This window comes from Penaeus japonicus, unplaced genomic scaffold (assembly GCF_977035675.1).
Source record: "Penaeus japonicus unplaced genomic scaffold, GWHDUDI00000001_assembly GWHDUDI00000025, whole genome shotgun sequence".
Classification (NCBI taxonomy): Eukaryota; Metazoa; Arthropoda; class Malacostraca; order Decapoda; family Penaeidae; genus Penaeus; species Penaeus japonicus.
This window is the reverse complement of record NW_028234427.1, coordinates 33781433-33800901: the sequence shown is the minus strand read 5'-3', so window position 1 is coordinate 33800901 and position 19469 is coordinate 33781433. Positions and strand designations below refer to the sequence as shown.

At 34.2% G+C, this 19469-nt stretch overlaps 1 protein-coding gene across 1 annotated transcript in view; it reads left to right on the top strand.

The window, feature by feature from the left end:
• The first annotated feature begins 15287 nt into the window (after nucleotides 1-15287).
• Nucleotides 15288-19469, top strand: part of LOC147468983 (putative neural-cadherin 2) — a 30447-nt gene continuing 26265 nt past the window's right edge. The window contains 7 exon segments of the mRNA XM_086551769.1: nucleotides 15288-15323; nucleotides 15823-16601; nucleotides 16785-16964; nucleotides 17172-17211; nucleotides 17213-17261; nucleotides 18059-18207; nucleotides 18209-18314. Of these exon segments, the coding sequence (XP_086407895.1) occupies nucleotides 15288-15323; nucleotides 15823-16601; nucleotides 16785-16964; nucleotides 17172-17211; nucleotides 17213-17261; nucleotides 18059-18207; nucleotides 18209-18314 (1339 nt within the window).

The following is a 19469-nucleotide window of genomic DNA, read 5'->3' as shown; positions in this document are numbered from 1 at the left end:
CCTCTCCCTCTCCCTCTCCTCTCCCGCTCCCTCATCCCTCGTCCTCTCCATCTTCCCTCCTCCTCTCCTTCTCCCTCTCCCTCTCCCTCTCCCTCTCCCTCTCCCTCTCCTTTTCCCTCTCCCTCTCCCTCTCCCACACACACGAAAGAGTTAGATAGTGAGACAACATTATCATAATCAACATAATTGCCCTACTGCTAACACTTAAAATTGCATAAGCATCTAAAGAAAAACTGGCCAGTCCATTCCCATCCTTCTCTATTTTACATTCTATTTATAATACTAGAATATAGAGAATGGTGCTAGTAGAAATTTTAAAATCTTGAGTTGGACAGATCCCCCGGTTATTCCCCCCCCCACCATGTAAAAATGTTTTACAATTATATTTTTATTTATATAGAATAAAATATATTATATATAATATAATATCATATATATTATATATTAATTATTATATTATATATATAATGTAAAAAATTGTATGGTAAACATGTAAATAATATATAATAATATATAATAAATATTAAATTATATTAATATATAATATATTAAATAAGAAACATCATTTAAATGGTAAAATATAAATATAGAGAAGAGAATTAGATAGATAGAAATTTAGAATTAGGAATATATGAGATATACATTATAAAGATATATATAATATTTTATAAGTTAAAAATTATAGAATTAAGATTATCATATAGAATAAAATATTATAATATATATGTTATATATATATATATTAATAGTATAAAATATATATATATATATATATATATATAGATAAATCCTATATGTATATAATAAATTAAATTTTTATATTAATATATAATATTATATAATAGTAGGGTATATATAAATACCATAATATGTAAATAAATTATATGTATAAATTTAAGTAATAACAATATCATAAGATAAGACAGCTTCCATATAAATGATATATATATATTTAATAATATATATAATATCTATCCATATTGTTTACAATCATAGGGTAAGTATAATATATATATATATATATATATTATTATATATATAATATAAATAGTATTATAACTCATTTTGAATATATATACAATTGGGATATATTTATAGTAAAACGAACTATATTAATGTATATATATTATATTATAATATTAAAAATATTATATATTATATAAATATATATATATACTAATACAAAAAAATGTTTTATAGATACAAATAAATAATAAATGAACAAATAGGGATTGAAATTTTACAATGCCCGTTCTCCTTTTTTTAAAACAAGTCTTTGAAAATATTAAGTAAAAGTTCCCCCCCTTTCCCTTCCCTTGGGTCAAATGAAGAATTTTATAAATGCCCATCCACTTAATTTAATGTACAAATACGTAAATATTACTTAAAAACTCTTTTTTTTTAAACAGAATTGAAGAAAGTGGAACAATTTTCAGGTCCCCAATTTGGTACAATTGGGATTTTAAAGAAAAATAAACATTTTAGAATGAAAATTAGAAAAAAGTGGAAAATAAAATAAAGTGAATTGCTTCAAAAATTATGGGAATAAATTAACAAAGGGATAAGAAAAAAACAAAATAACCCAAAATGTGAACCACAACCTGAAAAAACAACCCAAGTTAAACTGTTGTTTTATAATTTCCAAATGATAATAAGACGAAGATTAATAGAAGTTAATCAAGAAATAACAAAATTTAATAACCCAAAATGAAATTAAAATTGAAATAGTGATAATGAAATAATAAGGATACAAAGAGATAAAAAGATAACGGAAGGAAAATCAGGAAAAATTAATTATATTTGGGTTTTAAAATAATGATGATAATGAATAAGTTGGGATTTTCCCAAAAACAATGGGGAAAAATTAAAAAAAATCTTCAATGTAAAAGAATAATCGCAACAATTAAAAAGGATCCTGCCCCTAATTTCACCCCTAATAAATCAACAAATCAATTTCCTTTAAAAACCACTAAATAAAACCGAAATTCGGGAAAAAATGGGTAGTTTGTTAATTTTCCGTTTGAGTTCCCCCCAAGACTGGTAAAATCTCTCCGACTAATGGATTAAGGAATAAGATTTTAACTTTAATCCCTTCCATTGTTTTTTCCCCATCCTTCCTTTCATTAAATGGGTGGATATTTCCAATTTAATCTCTTAATATCCCCCTATAAAACAAGCCAATTACAATATGAAATATACAGTTTTCGATAATCATTTTTTCCCCCTCACTTTATTTTTAATCCCATACCAATACATACATAATAATATAATAATAATATATATAGATATATATTAAATATATATTTATATATATATATATATAATATTATATAATATATAAATATTTTTTTTATATATATTTTATTATAATATACCCCATGTAATAAATAAAAAATAAAAATAATAATATACATTATTTATATATATTACATCAATATATAAAAAATAAAATAATATAATAAAATTTTTTTATATAGATTTAATAATATAACAAGTATATTTAAATATTATACAATAAAAGTATTAATATTATATATAATAATATGATTAATATATATAAATATATAGATAATTGTTGGTGGGGGGGGGGTGTTTGTGTGGGGGGGGTGGGGGGTTGTGGTGGGTGGGTGTGTTGTTTGGTGGTGTGGTGTGTTTGGTGGGGTGGGGTTGGGGGGTGGTGGTGTGTGTTATGGGTTGTGGGGGGTAATAAATATTATAGATAATTATATGATATATCTATAATTATAAAAATTATATATCTAAATAAATGTAATATTCAACATAATTATATTTAATATATTTAGTATTATAAAACACTATAGGATGGTATATATAAAGCTAATAATTAATACAATATAGAATAAATTAAAGATAATATTTATAAGTAATATATTATAAATGGTGGGTGGGAGGTGGATGTGTGGTGGTATGGGGGTGGGAGGGGTGTGTGGTTGTGGGGGGGGTTTTGGTTGTTGTGTGGGTGTATGGATGTTTTAAAATCTATAATACATAACACCAACAATAAAAATATATTATATTATATATATATATAGTATAATATAATAGATATATATAAAAAATATAATATTTAATTTTATAATAATAGAATGTCATATATATAAACATATGGGTAATATAAATATCTATTTATATATATATATAAAAATATAAATATATAATCTATAATTTTATTTTTTATTTTTATTTATAATATATACACCACACACAACACCAACACACACAATATAATAATATAATTAAATAATATATAAATAATAATATATAATAAGTTAATTTATAATATATTATTATCTAATATATATATATAAAATGTGTGATGGGGTAGTGTTGTGTAGGGTGGGGTGGTTGTGTTGGTTGGTGTGTGGTGTGTGTGGTATGTGGTTGTTTTGTGGTGTGTGGTATGTATGGTTTAATATTATATATTATATAAAATAAATATAATGTAAATATTATATATATATTATATTAATATAATATATTATAATAAATATCAATAATTTAAAACCAAAAATTAGAGAGAGCGCGCGAGCGCACAAGCATGGGCGGAGACCGCGTTCGAGCCCGCACGCCGGCGCCCCGCCCGACGCCGCGCTGCCTCGGCTCCCCCGCCGGGCGCCGACGCTCTGGCCGGCCGCCGGCCTCGCTCGCGCCCCCCGCTTGCCCGCGCGTGTGGTGGGGCCGCGCGCGCCGGCTCCCACGCAAGCACCGATTCCGCTGACGCCCATCACGATACTACACCATCAACTCCATAAAACTCCTCCCCTCCCCACAACCATAACACTAATCACCAAACAACTTCATCACCAATCTCACACAACTCTCTCTCACTACCTCCACAGAGCACTCAACCCCAATCACAACTACCCCCACAAAAAACCCCACGCAAAACCCACACCACACACCACCCAATACCTCCAACACTCTCACTACTCTCAAACTCACTCACCACACATAACACACCCTACTCATCCTCACACACATCTCCACACACACCCCACAGCACTCACATCAACACCCAAAATCACCATGCCTTCAACAGACATCCACTACCCCCTCACCCAACTCACACTCACACACCTCTCACAACAACACTCCCACCACACACCTCTCACAATAACACTCCAGAATATCCATCCTCCAAACCCCAACTCAGTATTGAAGGGGTTTGGTAGAACTACTTACACACACACCTCCTCACACCAAACAACACACACACATCCACTCTCCACACCACTCACCACACACTACCACACACACACACACACACCACCACCCCACCCACATCCAGGAACACACACTCCACACCACACACTCCACACAACCACACACACCAACCTCACCATCCAACACCCCCCCCCCACCCACCACACACACCCCCACAACCCACCCACCCTCCCTCACTCACCACACACCACCACATCACACACAACCACTACTCCACACACAACCACCTCCACACCACACACATCACACCACAACCCTACACCCCCCCACCAACGAAAGATCTTATCCCACTCACACACTCACACTTACACCACTACACACACACAACACACACCACACCTACACCCACCCCACTCAACCCACACAAAACCCACACACAAACAAAAAAATATATATTAAATCCACTACCCCACTCCCCACCATTTACACCCACTACTCACACACCACACACCACAACAACCACACCCACACACAACCACACCCACACCCACACACTACACACAATACCACACACCCACAACACACCCACCAATACACACCCCACACACTCACCTAGACACAACCCCTACCACACCCAATAAATAACTAACCCACCACCTCCACCCCCAAACTCCCCAACCCCCCCCAACCTCCCCCCCCCAACCCCCCCACCTAACCCAGATAAAAAATCCCACCCCAAAACAGGAAATCCCCCCCCTTCACTTACCCCCCCCGCCTTATAACTCACTCCCCCCCAAAACCAAAGATCCCCAGCTCCCAACACTCTCGAAACCCTATATCTAAGGTGGAGATTGTGAGATCCACAGGACCCCCAGTAACAATATATCCTCCTCTCCCCTTCCCTACAACTCCTCCACAACCACTCCACAACCAATCTCCCCTCACACACCACCTCACTCCTCTTTCATCATCTCTTTCGGTAACACCAACAAACCCCTCCTCACAATGGACTCACAATCTACACCCCATACACCATCCACCTACTCTACATTCCACTCTCCTTCTCACCCCAACACTCCCTCACACCTACTCTCCACTCCTCAAATCCACTGGCCCCGCACCAACTGGGACCAAAACACCTCACAAATCACTCAACTCACACTCACTCACCTCACCCGTCACACACCACTAAAAAAGTGGGTCCCACACTCACTCACTCACACCCACAACACACACACACAACAACTCACATAGCACCTTACACAATCCCCTCACTCTCCACACACACCGTAAAAATACATAAACCCCTAACACCAGCCTTTAAAATTTAATCTTCCTCACATGGCTAAACCCCCAAAATCATTGTTTTTTATTTTTTATTTATTTATTTTTTTTTTTTTTTTTTTTTTGTTCCCACCCCTTTTCCTTTTTTTACTTAAGAAAAAACGAAAATAAAATTAAATAAATATCCAAAATAAATTAATACAACGTGTTTTTGAATATGGGTACGAAAAGTTTATTAATAAATCCAACTTTTCCCCGGGATAATGATGAAAGTTATCTTTCCATTTTAATGACCCCAACTTACCCTTATTTATCTAACCTAAATTGACAAATTATTTTCCATTTTTTTATGTGTTGGAGGGATCAAAACCAGGTGAAAATGACAAAAAAATTAATTAAAAAATCGAATTAACGTTTATCTGGGCTTCGGGGGGGACCCGGTTTCTTTTTTTTTTTGTTTTTTTTATTTTTTTCATCCCGAATTTTGATTTTGAAAATTCTAATCTGCAAGATTGGTATATAAACGGTTGTAGAAAATTACCTGCTTATTGTAACCCAGCAAGGGGAACAACTCCCCTGACTTTTTCATAATATGTAAAATTTATTTCCCCAACCCTGCCCAATGATAAAAAAATGGGCCCTTGGCAGCCGAATTTTTTTGTCCCCAACTGATTATGCACCACAAAATAAGGCATCAGAGGGGGTAATGTAAGAATTGGGAGCCCATATATACAAGCATACAACGAGTATATTAGGTACCATTTTCAATGCACGCAAAAACAATTACGCACAGGAAAAAGACATGATGGTGGCTTTTAAGCTGGGTAAATGGCCCCACATGAAAATAAACAAATGATGAGGCTTATTCCCCATGTTTTTGTTATTTTTCCCCCTGGGAAATACAAAAATACCCCAAACCACTTAAAAAATATAACAAATGCCCAAGGTCCCAGAAAAATAAATAACAAGTATTGTTCCATTAACGATGCTATTCCCCCCCTTTTTCCCCTTGCAACAGGCCCCCCACAAGGTGTGGTGATAAGAAACACCAGCCTGTTAGCAGGATCTCGGGATTTACGGAATCCAAGATAACTGCCTCCGACCGCCCGTTCTTCGCGCACCGAAGGATGGCGCAGCCCGGCCCCCCAGCTGATTGGTTTTTACGAAACCCGTTTCCGGCTACGCCCTAAATATGGTTAAGGTGTTTGAAGCTTTTGCCTACCAATGAAAAAAAAGGTTTTTTTTTCCCCTTTCCTTTCTGTTTTTTTCCCTTTCTTTGTCATAAAAAAAGAGAATATATAAAATATATAATAAATTATATATATATAATATATATATTATTAGACCGTATATATTATAATAATAAAAAGAATATATCTAAATATATAATATATATTAATGACGACGGTCCACCTAAATATAAATATTATAAATTAAAATAAAAATATAAAAAATATTATATATATTATAAATAATATACTATATTTATAAAATATATATAGTTCTCACACACTGGGAGGTATTAGGCAGGCTAATTATATAAATAAAGATATATAATAAATATAGAATATATATCTAGTATTATATTTGTGGTGTGTGGGGGTTGGGTGGTGTGTGGGTGTGTGTGTGTGGGTTTTGTGGGGTGTGGGGGTGGTTGTGGTGTTGTGGGTTGTGGGTGTTTTGTGTGGGTGTGTGGTGGTGTGTTATGGTTGCCCCCAATACATAAAAATAACAAACCAACACACACACACCCAACACACACCCACACCGTACACACAACTACACACACCATCACAACACATCCTATATATATAATATAATTTAAATATATATATAAATATAAATATATAAAATATACATATACCAAATTAATATTATAAATGTAAATTATTCGATATGGTCATATCATAAATTTATATAAATAGATTTCCCACCTGTATGTATGAAATGTAATTAATTATTACCCTTTTAATATAACATATATATAATTAAAATATATATAACAATATAACTATATATTAAAAAAATATAATATAAAATATATATAAAATATATATTAATATATAATAATAATGTCTATATATAAAATATATAATTTATTATATATAATAAATTAATATCTATATATATATAATAAATATATATGTATAATTATCTAATATATATAATAGATAATATATAATAAATGATAAATTAATATTATATAAATATGTTAGGTAAAAATAGTAAATTATAAATCTATATTTATAAATTATTTCTATAATTAATAAAATATTATTGAAAGAATCAACCAATCAATAAAAAGTTATATAAAAAAATAAAAATAAATATCTTATATATATACTTTAATTATATATTATATATATATATATACAAATATATAATATGTTAAATAATAAATAAACCAATATATATAGATAATCATTATATATAAAATGCTATAAAATGGGGGGGGATTATACATAATAATATAATAATACATATATAATATTCTAGAAAATCTTAACAAGATTATAATAATATAATAATATATATACACAAAATTGCATGCCCCAAAGCAAGAATATACAAAGATATAAATAAATTAATAAAACGTATTTTTTTTTTCAAGATAATTGTTTTTTCCGCCTGGCATAAAGTGGAAAAATAACCAAAGAAATGGAATAAAAAAAGATGTGTATTTGCATAAAAAAGAAAGTGGGTTATTGGAATGATTGAAAAAAAAAATAAAAAAAAAAATAATAATAAAAAAACAAAGACCGAAGGAAAATGACAAAAAATAAAAATAACAAAAAAGCAAGGTTAAAATGTAAAAAAACTTAATAAAATTTCCCTTGAGACTTTTGGAAAAACTCCGTGCACCTCGATAAGTCCTTTAAAAAAAATTTCCTAATTTTAATTTTTCAAAGGGTGTGGGGCGAAAAAACCTTTTGGTTTTTGAGATTAAACAAAATATCGGTTCCCCTTGGTTTTTTTTGGTGGGACCCTTTTCACCGTTTATTAGAGTGGGTAAACAATTTTTGACCGGTGGGTGGGGGGTTACGTAAATACGAATGTTCAGAATCATTCCTTGTATTTTAAATTCAATCCGAAATGCGGATTTACCAAAGAAGTTTCGATTTAAAAAATTTTTGAATTAAAAATCGGGGGGGGGGGGGGGGGGCATAACGAAGAACTCTAAACTACTTAAACAAATAAAAAACGCCCAAAAATCAACAGAAATAAAAGCTGGGCCTTTTGAAAAGATTTTTGCCATATCGAAAATTAGCAAAAAAAAAAGGAAAAAAAAACATAGGAACCACATAATTAATTGTGTTTGTATCCAAAATTGTAAAAACCGGTGTTCCTTTTCCCTCAGTCCTTCAGCATTCTAAACCTGCTCAGACTAAGCTCCCTCCCCGCCATCGCCAGGTAGAAAGATGGTTCCGGCTTACAGCATCACAGGGAGGGTAACACGAGGAAATTGGAAAACACCCTCCTTCCCCAAACCAAACCGGGAATCAACAAACCAACAGGGATTATCACCCTCGGCTGCATCTTCCTGATTTAGTGATAAGAAAGAACCTAAGGTTAAGGATAGTTTCATTGGGTAAATCGTATGAAGGTATAAATCCCCCAACACCCTCATTTAAACCCCCACCCGCCCCCCCCCGGCCCCCCCCCCCCCACCCGCCCCTTTTGTTTTTTTTTTTTTTTTTTTGCAATTACTTTTTTATTTTTTTTCCTATTCCTCTTTATTTTTTTTTTTTTTTTTTTTTTTTTTTTATAGCATATACATAGAAACAGATAACTAACTAAGTTTCTCCCAAAGGCCTTTTGTAAAAGATTAAACTCACCATCCCCGGGAAAAAAATGAAAACACGGAAGTGTTAAAAATGAAAAAAAAAAAAAATGATTTCCATCCAAATTAAAAAACTGGGCTTAACAAACCAAGTCCCCCCCCTCCGCCTCTGAACCGAAAAACTTTTCCTTGGGAAAATCAGACCCGTTTTCGTTTATGCAGAACCCACAGAAGGAAGATAGTTTAATTAATGTTTCCAGGCCAAGTGCATCGGGGCAATCAACTTGTTTGGCCCCCCGCGTTTAAAAAGTGGTGCGTCCCCGGGTTCTGATTGGAGGGATTTTTTATTTTTTTTTTTCCGTTTTCTTTTCTTTTTCTTTTTTCTTTTGTTTTCACTGGGACCCGCGTAAAGAAACTCCCTGGGGAAGAACAATTTATATGAGGCCATGAACATAAAATTACTTTCCTTAATATGGTGTTTGTGTGGGTGGAAATATATATGTAATATATATATTATATTATAAAAATAAATAATATATATATTAATTATTTATATAATGTAAATATTTGGATATACATCATAAATTCATATAGATGTAAAATAATATTATAAATTATAATATAATAATAATATTAAATAAAATATGGTGGTTGGGGGGGTGGGGTGGTGTGGTGGTGGGGTGTGGGTTGTTGGGGGTGGGTGTGTTTGGGAGGTGGGGGTGTGTGGTAGGGGGTTGTGGGGGTGATGTGGGGTGTGTGTGGTGTGTAAAGTATGCCAAATGATGTGGTGTGGGGGGGTGGGGTTTGATTTTTTTGTCCCCTGGTTTCCCTAATCCCCTCCTTTTTTTCCCCTACGATTCCAATCTATTTCCAACATTCCCCCAGCCAAATGAAAAAGTAAGTCGTCCCCACAGCAAGAAGGGAGGTGGGAAAGAGAAAGCAATACACCCCGGGCCAGTGTAAAAAAATAAGAGTGCTTGGAAAAATGTGAAAAACGACAATCACCGGCCACCATTCTTTTCGGGGTGTAAGTCCGAACCCCCCGAAAACGTCCCCACGGTTTTTAATAGAAGAGGAAAAAACCGGACCGGAAACAACCTTCCCCAAAACCCTCCTAACAAAAGTTAATAGTATTCTCCCTTTGTTGGAGTTTGTTGGAGGTTGTTGGGTGGTTTATATCTAATATATATATTAATCTCTATCATATAAAAGAATATGAATATATATAATAAGTAAATATAATAACAATTTAAAAAAAATATAAATAAATATACAACCAATCAAAAATTAAATAAAACATATAATATGATAAAAATATATATAAATAATATATATATATCTATATAAATATCACATATAAATAATAATATAATTTAACAAATGATTTAGTATTATATATATATCTAAGTAGCATAATTAATAATAAAGTATATACCAAATGTAATATATGTATATAAATATTATAAATAATATATATATAAATATATAAAACATAGCTATATTAGAATATATACTTATATATGTAAATGTAAATATATTATATAGAATAAACATATATATAAAAGTATAGTAAATGTGTATATTATATACAATATAAAATTAATAATAATAATAATATATATATAATAACAATAATTATCATATTTATGCACATCATCTATGTATACATATGTAATAAATAATATAATATATACCTATAATAATATAATCTATATATATAATATAAAAATTATTATAAAATCTAAATATATAAAATATATTATACCATATATCATTTAAAAATGTATATATGGTTAAAATATTAAAAATACATATATATATACTGGTATGTGTATATATAAAAACCTAATAATCATGAAAAATATAATAAACTATATTAATTTAGTATATATTCATACTAATAAAATAAATCTATTAAATAAATATAACATGCATATACTCATGATAACTATGTTAAATATATACTATATATAATATATTATTAATCTATATATTCAAATATTATATATATATATATATATGTGGTTTGGGGGTGGGTGTGTGTGTGCGTAGTGTTGTGTGTAATGATGTGGTGTGTGTGTGTGGGTGTGGTTTGGGGGTTTTGTGTGAATGTTGGTGTTATGTATTAAATTTATAAAATAATAATATATAACAAAATAATAATAATAGAATATATATAAAATATATCTAATAACTTATCATATCATAAAAACACTCTCTATCTGATGGGGTGGTGGTGGTGTGGTGGGGAGGGGGGGTGGTGTTGTAGTTGGTGTGGGGTGTGGGGGGTTTGGTGGGTATGTGCGGAAGGGGGTGGTTGTGTGGGAGTGGTTTTGGTGTTGTTGATGGTTTGGTTGGTTGTTGGGTGTTGGTGAGATGTGTGTGTGTGTGTTATGTAGGCCGGTGCTGTAATGAACTGTCTGTATATAGGTTAACACTAACTGTTACGCTCTATATAATCTAACTCTTCAATCACAAAAATATATATTTATACACATTCAATAAAATTATCTAACCAAGGATTGTAGGTTGTTGTGTAGTCCATAACCCTAACTATCACCATAAATCTAACTAACCACATATAAACTCCTCTGTGTGGTTGGTGATAGGGGTGAGTGTGGGTAGGGTGGATGAGGTTGGGGAGTGGGAGGTAGTTTATTAGGATGGTGGAATTGTGTGTTGGTGGGGGATGGTGGTTGTAGTGGATTAAGTTTCTGATAGTGAGAAATAAGACAACATATATAAACAACGTATCTAACAGTCCACTCTATCTCCCTCAATCTAACTTCCCACACCTTATTCCATTCAATAACACTATACTCACCTACATAACAATGTATCTATCAACTAATCACTACTCTAAAAAAAAGCACTCAATAATATCTCAATATACAACTCACTCATCTAACACAACTCAAATACACCCCATGTTACAAAGTAAAAAACTCATACCACAAAACCAACACACTAATTTTCCGGTCCCCCCCCCCGGAAAGCAAAAGGGACCCATATGGAAATTTATGAAATATAAAAACGCAATCACCACTGGGGGTCACCCTGCTTCTTTTCACACCGTGTCCCGAGGAGAAATGGGAAGTAGGAAAAAAGGCTTTTACAACCCCCCGATACACCCGGGCCCTTTCTTTCCCGCCCATCCCAATCTCCCCAGACGGGGCAAGTAGCCTTCCTTTCGCCCTAACGTTGTACATTTGTTAGGGGGTGGAAAAAAAGTTGTATATAGGTTTCCTTTCTGAAGGAAAAGAACAGAGAAATAAGAAAATTGAAAAAAAAAAACAAAAAAAAAAAAACGTGGATCAAACCACAGGCGCAATTATAATGACAAAATGAGAATTATATATTGTTATTTTTTTTTTGTTGTGTTGTGCCCCACTAATAAACACACAACACAATAAAGAATATGTGGTTTGGTATAAAATATAAATAACATATATTATGTTATAATATAAATAAAATGAAAATATATATATTAAATATATATATAATAATATAAAATATACAATATATAAAATCTTATATAATAATTGTATATATATAAATATATATATAATATATATAAATATAATATTAAAATATATATAAATATAACTAAATAGAATAGATAGATAGCCTTGGATGTAATAAATGGTTTATATAATATATATAATCTAATATAAAAAATTAAATAATATATAAATAATACATATCTAAAAATATAATCATAGATAGCAATAAATGTAAATCTATATTAGATACATATCTATGTTATATAAACAATATTACTAGATAATATATAAAATATATACCATAAAAATATTATATATATAACAATTATAAATAAGTACTCAATATAATTATATATCAATATAAATTCAATAATAATCACGTATAAAATATAATATATCAAATATACTAAATAATAAATTTATAAAATATATATCCTATAATATAATAACTCTATCAAATCTTATAATATAATTACCGTGGGGTGGGTGGTATGTGGGTTTGTTCCGGGTGGGAGTGTGGGTGTGTGGTAAGTGGTTGGGTGGGTTGTGTGTGGGGGTTGTGTGTGGTGTGGGGGTGTGGGTGTGTTGTGGTGGGTGGGTTGGTGTGTGGGGGGTGTGTGTGGGGCGTGGGTGTGGTGTTGGGTGGGTGGTGTATGTGTTGGTGGTGTGGGGTGTGGTTTGTGTTTAATTGTGTTGGTTGTGTGTTGGCTATGCGTAAGATGTGGGGGGGGGTGATTCCTGGTAGGGGGTGGGTTTGATGGGTGGGGGTATAAAGTGTGTGTGGGTGGGGTTTGAAGAGTGCCCCCCTTGTTGGGGTTGGAGGGAGTATATGTGAGAGAGTGTGTTGTAGAGATAGAGGTAGTTGGGTTTGGTGGGGTAGGTGTGTTGTGTGCCGCTAAATATACCATCATCTCAGGTATCCCAACTCTCCCTCACCAAACATCTATCACTCTCCTCAGATACCTCCACAAACTACCCTACTCCACCTAACTCCTACACAACATATTAGACAATTCCTCACTACTCGTAAGGGGACAAAACTTCTCTTCCAAACATCTGTAACTCTAAAACCACTAAAACAATCAACTATCTCTCACACACTCTCAAATCTATTATATCATCCTGCTCTGGTGATCACATCCAAGATATCTCCCTCTAACTCACTCCTATCCAAAACCTCTCTACATCACACCACCACTCTTCCACACTCTACCCTAATCTATCCCTCACCTCAACAATCTACACACAACAACTACCACTATCATAATATTTCCTCCCTCTCACTATACAAGGTCCCCCCGCCTTACCTCGATTAGAACAACGACATTGAATAGCATAAGACAATTGGTGAGTAAATCTGTCTCACAATTAAACAAATTATCTATCTACGACTCAAAAAAATCTTCACAAGTTAATCTAAATAAAAACTCCAAATCCTCATAAAAATCATAAAAATTATAAATCCGTATCCAACAATATTAACCATATCCCCACAATATCAAATATATTAAACTATCAAAAAATCACTCATCTAATCCCCCCATAAAACTTCTATCACCTAAAACTCTATTATATAAATATATACTAAAGTTTTATCATCCGATAATACACCCTTATCTCCAAAACCATAAAGTAAAAACATAATATCACCTCTCTCCAATATCATCTCTCTCACAATCTATATATACACTATCTACACTACCGTCTCTCCAACTCATAATCATCACAAAATCTATCTATCTCTATCTAAAAACTAAATATCTCTAAATTATATATATAGACGATATGTATTAATATATAAAACACAAATCATATAAACTATAAATCAATATATTCTATATATCTATCTATACTATAAAAAAAAAAGAACAATAACAAAAATCAAAATATAATATATATATATCTATGTATCTAATCTCCGCTAAAAATAATATCTCCCTCTCTCAAACTATCTATAACTATATATATCTATAAATCTATAAAAAAATATATGGTGTGTTGTTGGTGTGGTGTGTGGTTGTTTGTTTGTGTGTGTGGTGGGATGTGGTGTGTGGCGTGTGTTGTGTGTGTGTGTGTGAGTGAGTGTGTGTGTATGAGAGGAGTGTTTCTGTGTGGTGACTCTCTACACACACCTCACACTCTAAATCTCACTCACAATCTCTCACAACACAATCTCACTCTCACACACTCACTTGTCACTCACACCCACACACACACACACTCACAACTCTCTTCTGTCTGTCACACTATCCCCCTCACCCTCTCACCCCCACCTAAAAATACCTACCAAACATCTAATAAATCATAGTCATGTTTTTATCTAATTTAAATCTAATCCACATCGAAACGGGTCACTTTGCACATTTGGCAACGGTAATGCAGTCCCATTGATATAAGGGGTGGCGCCTCCTGAATGACCTTAATTAGCGGCGATTGAGACTGACAAGTGGTGGCTATATTAATTTCACAGTAATAGTATTAATTACTTATGGTAAGTACCTTGTTGGCAACTGTGATGACATTGTTAATTCATAATGAAGAAGTCATATGGATATTCAGGATATAGAAAGGTATCATATTATTTGTTTTCGCTAAATGTCTTAATTAATAATATCATTATGTACTAGCACTATGACCACAATTATTATCGTGGTGTTATTAGCAATATTAGTGGTATTAATGCCGCTTTCATCATCATTCACTGGTAATGTCTATGTCAGTGTTTGTGTGTGTCTATGTATGCATGTATTTATGTGTGTGTGTGTGTGTGTGTGTGTGTGGAGAGAGAGACAGGCAGAGAGAGAGAGAGAGAGAGAGAGAGAGAGAGAGAGAGAGAGAACTAGTAGGAGTTAGAGAGAGAGAGAGAGAGAGAGAGAGAGAGAGAGAGAGAGAGAGAGAGAGATAGAACTAGTAGGAGTTAGAGAGAGAGAGAGAGAGAGAGAGAGAGAGAGAGAGAGAGAGAGAGAGAGAGAAAGAGAGAGATGAAAGAGGGGAAAAGGTAGAAAGCCATAATAAAAACAGTAAATCATATACTAACACATTCAGAACAAAATCAAACGACACAAACAGCACATCACCTCACCGCATTTCCCACTGCAGGCACTGGACCGTGATCAACCTTACGGTAAAAGTGTATGGAAGGTCCGAGTCCAAGTCCGCGACGGGCAAGCGCTTTGGAGTCGCCACGGAGATGGGCAATACCACCAGTCATTCATCAGGCAGCCAGACACACCAGTCAATGCCCACGAAGACATAGACATCACGGAGGGCATACCTGAGAAAAGAGAAGCCACTTCGGAGAACGAATCAAGGAAGCAACCTCGAGAAAAGCGTATTGTTAAGAGATCTCATCAACTTTCAATGGTCAAGGAACCCAGGATACATAGGTTCAAACGGAGCGTGAGACGCGTGTTGAATCCTTGGACTGTGTCTCACGGAAGTAACTCGCTCTCTGAGAGAAAATCAAAAGGAAGAGCTAAACCGACGGAGGGATCAGGTAGTGAAAGCGAAGAACGGAAATGGGACTATACAAACTTCGACTCCATGAGAAGCCAAAGTTCTCAAGTTGGCTTAACTTTTCGAGGAATCTCGGATCAGGTGCAACTGTCGTTCGATGGCTACCATGACGAGGCTTCGAAACAAGAAACTAATGAGGAAAAACAAACAACTTCACCGACGCGCCAATATAACATGAGAACTTACTTAGAGAAGACCGAGAGTAAGGATAACCGGTATTTAATAGATGATAAAGAATCCGATTTTCCAGACTCTAGTTTTCACGAGAACTTATTATCAAAAAACAGTTACCATCGCACAGTATCAACTCATTCTCAGTTCCAGAAATATGAGTCATATCTGAACACGCATTAGAACAACAGGACCAAAGAACCACACAAATAAAAAAAAAAAAAAAAAAAAAAAAAAAAAAAAAAAAAAAAAAAAAAAAAAAACAAAAAAAAAAAAAAAAAAAAAAAACAAAAAAAAAAAAAAAAAAAAAAAAAAAAAAAAAAAAAAAAAAAAAAAAAATAAAACACACCATTCACACCAACACGACCTCAATCAAGCACGCCAAACAAAGCAAAGGAGAGTAAACGAGGCAAACATCCTCCAAATGTGGACAATGTTTTGCAAAACGCTTTCAAAATGAGACTCGACCCTCCGCCCACCCCGCGTTATACCAGGTCATCACGGGAAACCAGAGCCGTAGAGGTGTGCCTTCTCCCCTTGGGATGGATGGGTCATGAGCAGCCATTAGGACCTAATCGGCGGGAGGGAGATTGTGGGACAAGGACAATAACAGGGAGCGTGAATCAGGAGAAAAAGGAAAAAGAGAAAAAAAAGGGAAGGAGGGAATTCGGAGGGGGACGTCGCGTCCATTGTGGTTGGAGGACGGTCTCGTATAACGGTTGCTGGTGAAGGACATCAACGGGGAACAACCCGCCCGTCTTTTTTTCTTTACCCCAACGCACCATGTTCTGGGGAAGTGCAAGGAGAATACGGGCCCATCGGTGAGCAGAGAGCAGGACCTTAGGGAATATCAGGCGATATGGAAATGAATATTTGTTATATGTAATTGTTGGCATCTAGATATATATATCTATATAATATATTTATTAGATTATATAAATATATATATATATATATATATATATATATTACATCTTATATATATACATATTATATATTATATATATATATATATATATGTATGTATATATATATATTATATATAATATATATATATATAAATTAAATACATATATATATATATATATAATATATATATATATATCACTAATATATGTATTTATATATATATATATATTATATATAATATATTAATATACATACATATATATATATATATATATATATATATATATATATATATATATACATATATGTATGTATGTATGTATGTATGTATGTATGTATGTACGTATGTATGTATGTATGTGTGTGTGTGTTTTCTACACACATGCAAAGGTGTATATATATATATATATATGCATGTATATGTGTGTGTGTGTCTGTTATGGCAGATTATATTTTATTCTTGAGCGTTTCGAAAAAAAAAAAAACTCATCTCAAAATATGATCATGCAGCCCTTATCCTTTATGCATGAGCTATGAATAAATACGCAATTTATTTGAAATGTTTATTGAAATCATTGTTATTTTCTATCCCATACACCCCAAAGGTAATATTCTTTTGACTTTGATTATACGATATGAATATATTCTTCTCTTATACAAACACAAAAGTAACCCTACATGTTATTATTTTTATATTCGCCCTTTTTAGACCTCTCGGTATGTGTTGCATCGGCGTGGGACCCGGATGATGTTATAGAGGGTATGAATGCCAAATTTACATACTCTATTGAAAAGAATGTGTTGCACGAGCGGTCTGGAGAACCTATTTTTGCAATAGACCCGGAAAAGGGAAGGAAAACGGGGACTTGTGCCGAGTTGCGAAACGGCTCTGTGCTGCTTAGATCGAGAAACAACTCCTGAATACCACATTCAAGTGGTAGCTACCGACGGCGGAGCTCTGAAAGGTTGGTTTGTATTTCATTGTTAACTCTGTGTTGAAATATCAGCACGTTAGCTTTTGAGTGCAATATAGATCATAAGGTACAGTGGAATAAATAACGTTTCTGTGTCTATCTGTGTGTGAGAGAGAGAGTTGATGAAGGGAGGAGAGAGAGGAGAGGATTGAGCTAGAGAGTAGAGAGAGAGTAAAGAGCAGAGAGGATGGGAGAGAAGAGGTGAAGAAGAGGAGAGAGTGAGTAAGAGACGACGAGAGATAGTGAGAGAAGATGCGAGAAGACGAAGAAAGAGATAGAAGAGGAATAGGAAGAAGTAGAGAAAGAGCTAGATGACGAGATAGAGAGAAGAGAGAGAGAGAAAGAGCGAGAGAAAAGAGAGTGAAGAGAAGAGATGACTCTTTCTAGATTAAGAAGAGCTCGATCGAGAAGGAGCGAAGAAGAGAGAGAGAGAAGAGTGAAAGCGAAGGAGGAGAAGAGAAGAGAGAGAAGAAAGAAGAGAGGAGAAGAGCGAGTGAGGAGTAGATAGGAGCAGGAGAGAGAGGAAGAGAGAGCGATGAGGGGAAGAGAGAGAAGAGAAGAGAAGACGAGAATGAAAGAAGGAAAGAGATGAGATGAGAGAGAGAGAGAAAATAGAGGGAAAGAGGGAAAGCGAAAGAAGAAAGAGCGATGAGACAGGGAGGATGAGAGAGGAGCGAGAGAGAAGAGAGATGAGGGTTGAAAGAGAGGTGAGAGGAGATGGAGAGAGGAGCGAGATGAGAGAGAGGAGGAGGAGAGAGGGAGGGAGAGAAGAGAAAGTGTAGAGAGGAGGAGAGAAGAGATGAGGAGAGAGAGAGATGCGAGAGAGTGAGCATGAGGAGAGGAGACGAGAAAGAGAGAAGATTAGCAGAGAGAGAATAGAGTAAAAAGAGAGGATATTATGCAGTTTGGTTTTTGGGTTTTGTGGGTTTTGGGGGTGGGGGTTGTGTGGGGGGGTTGGTTTGGGGGTTGCTGGGGAGGTGTGGGAGTTTTGCTGGGATGATGGTTAGGGGGGGGGGGTGGGGGTTGCGGATGGGTTGGTTGGGGAGGGGGGGTGGGGAAGGGACGGGGGAGGGGGTTGGGGATGGGTGGGGTGGGGGGAGTGGGGTGGGTGGGGGATTGGGGGGGGCGGGGATTTGGGTTTGAGGG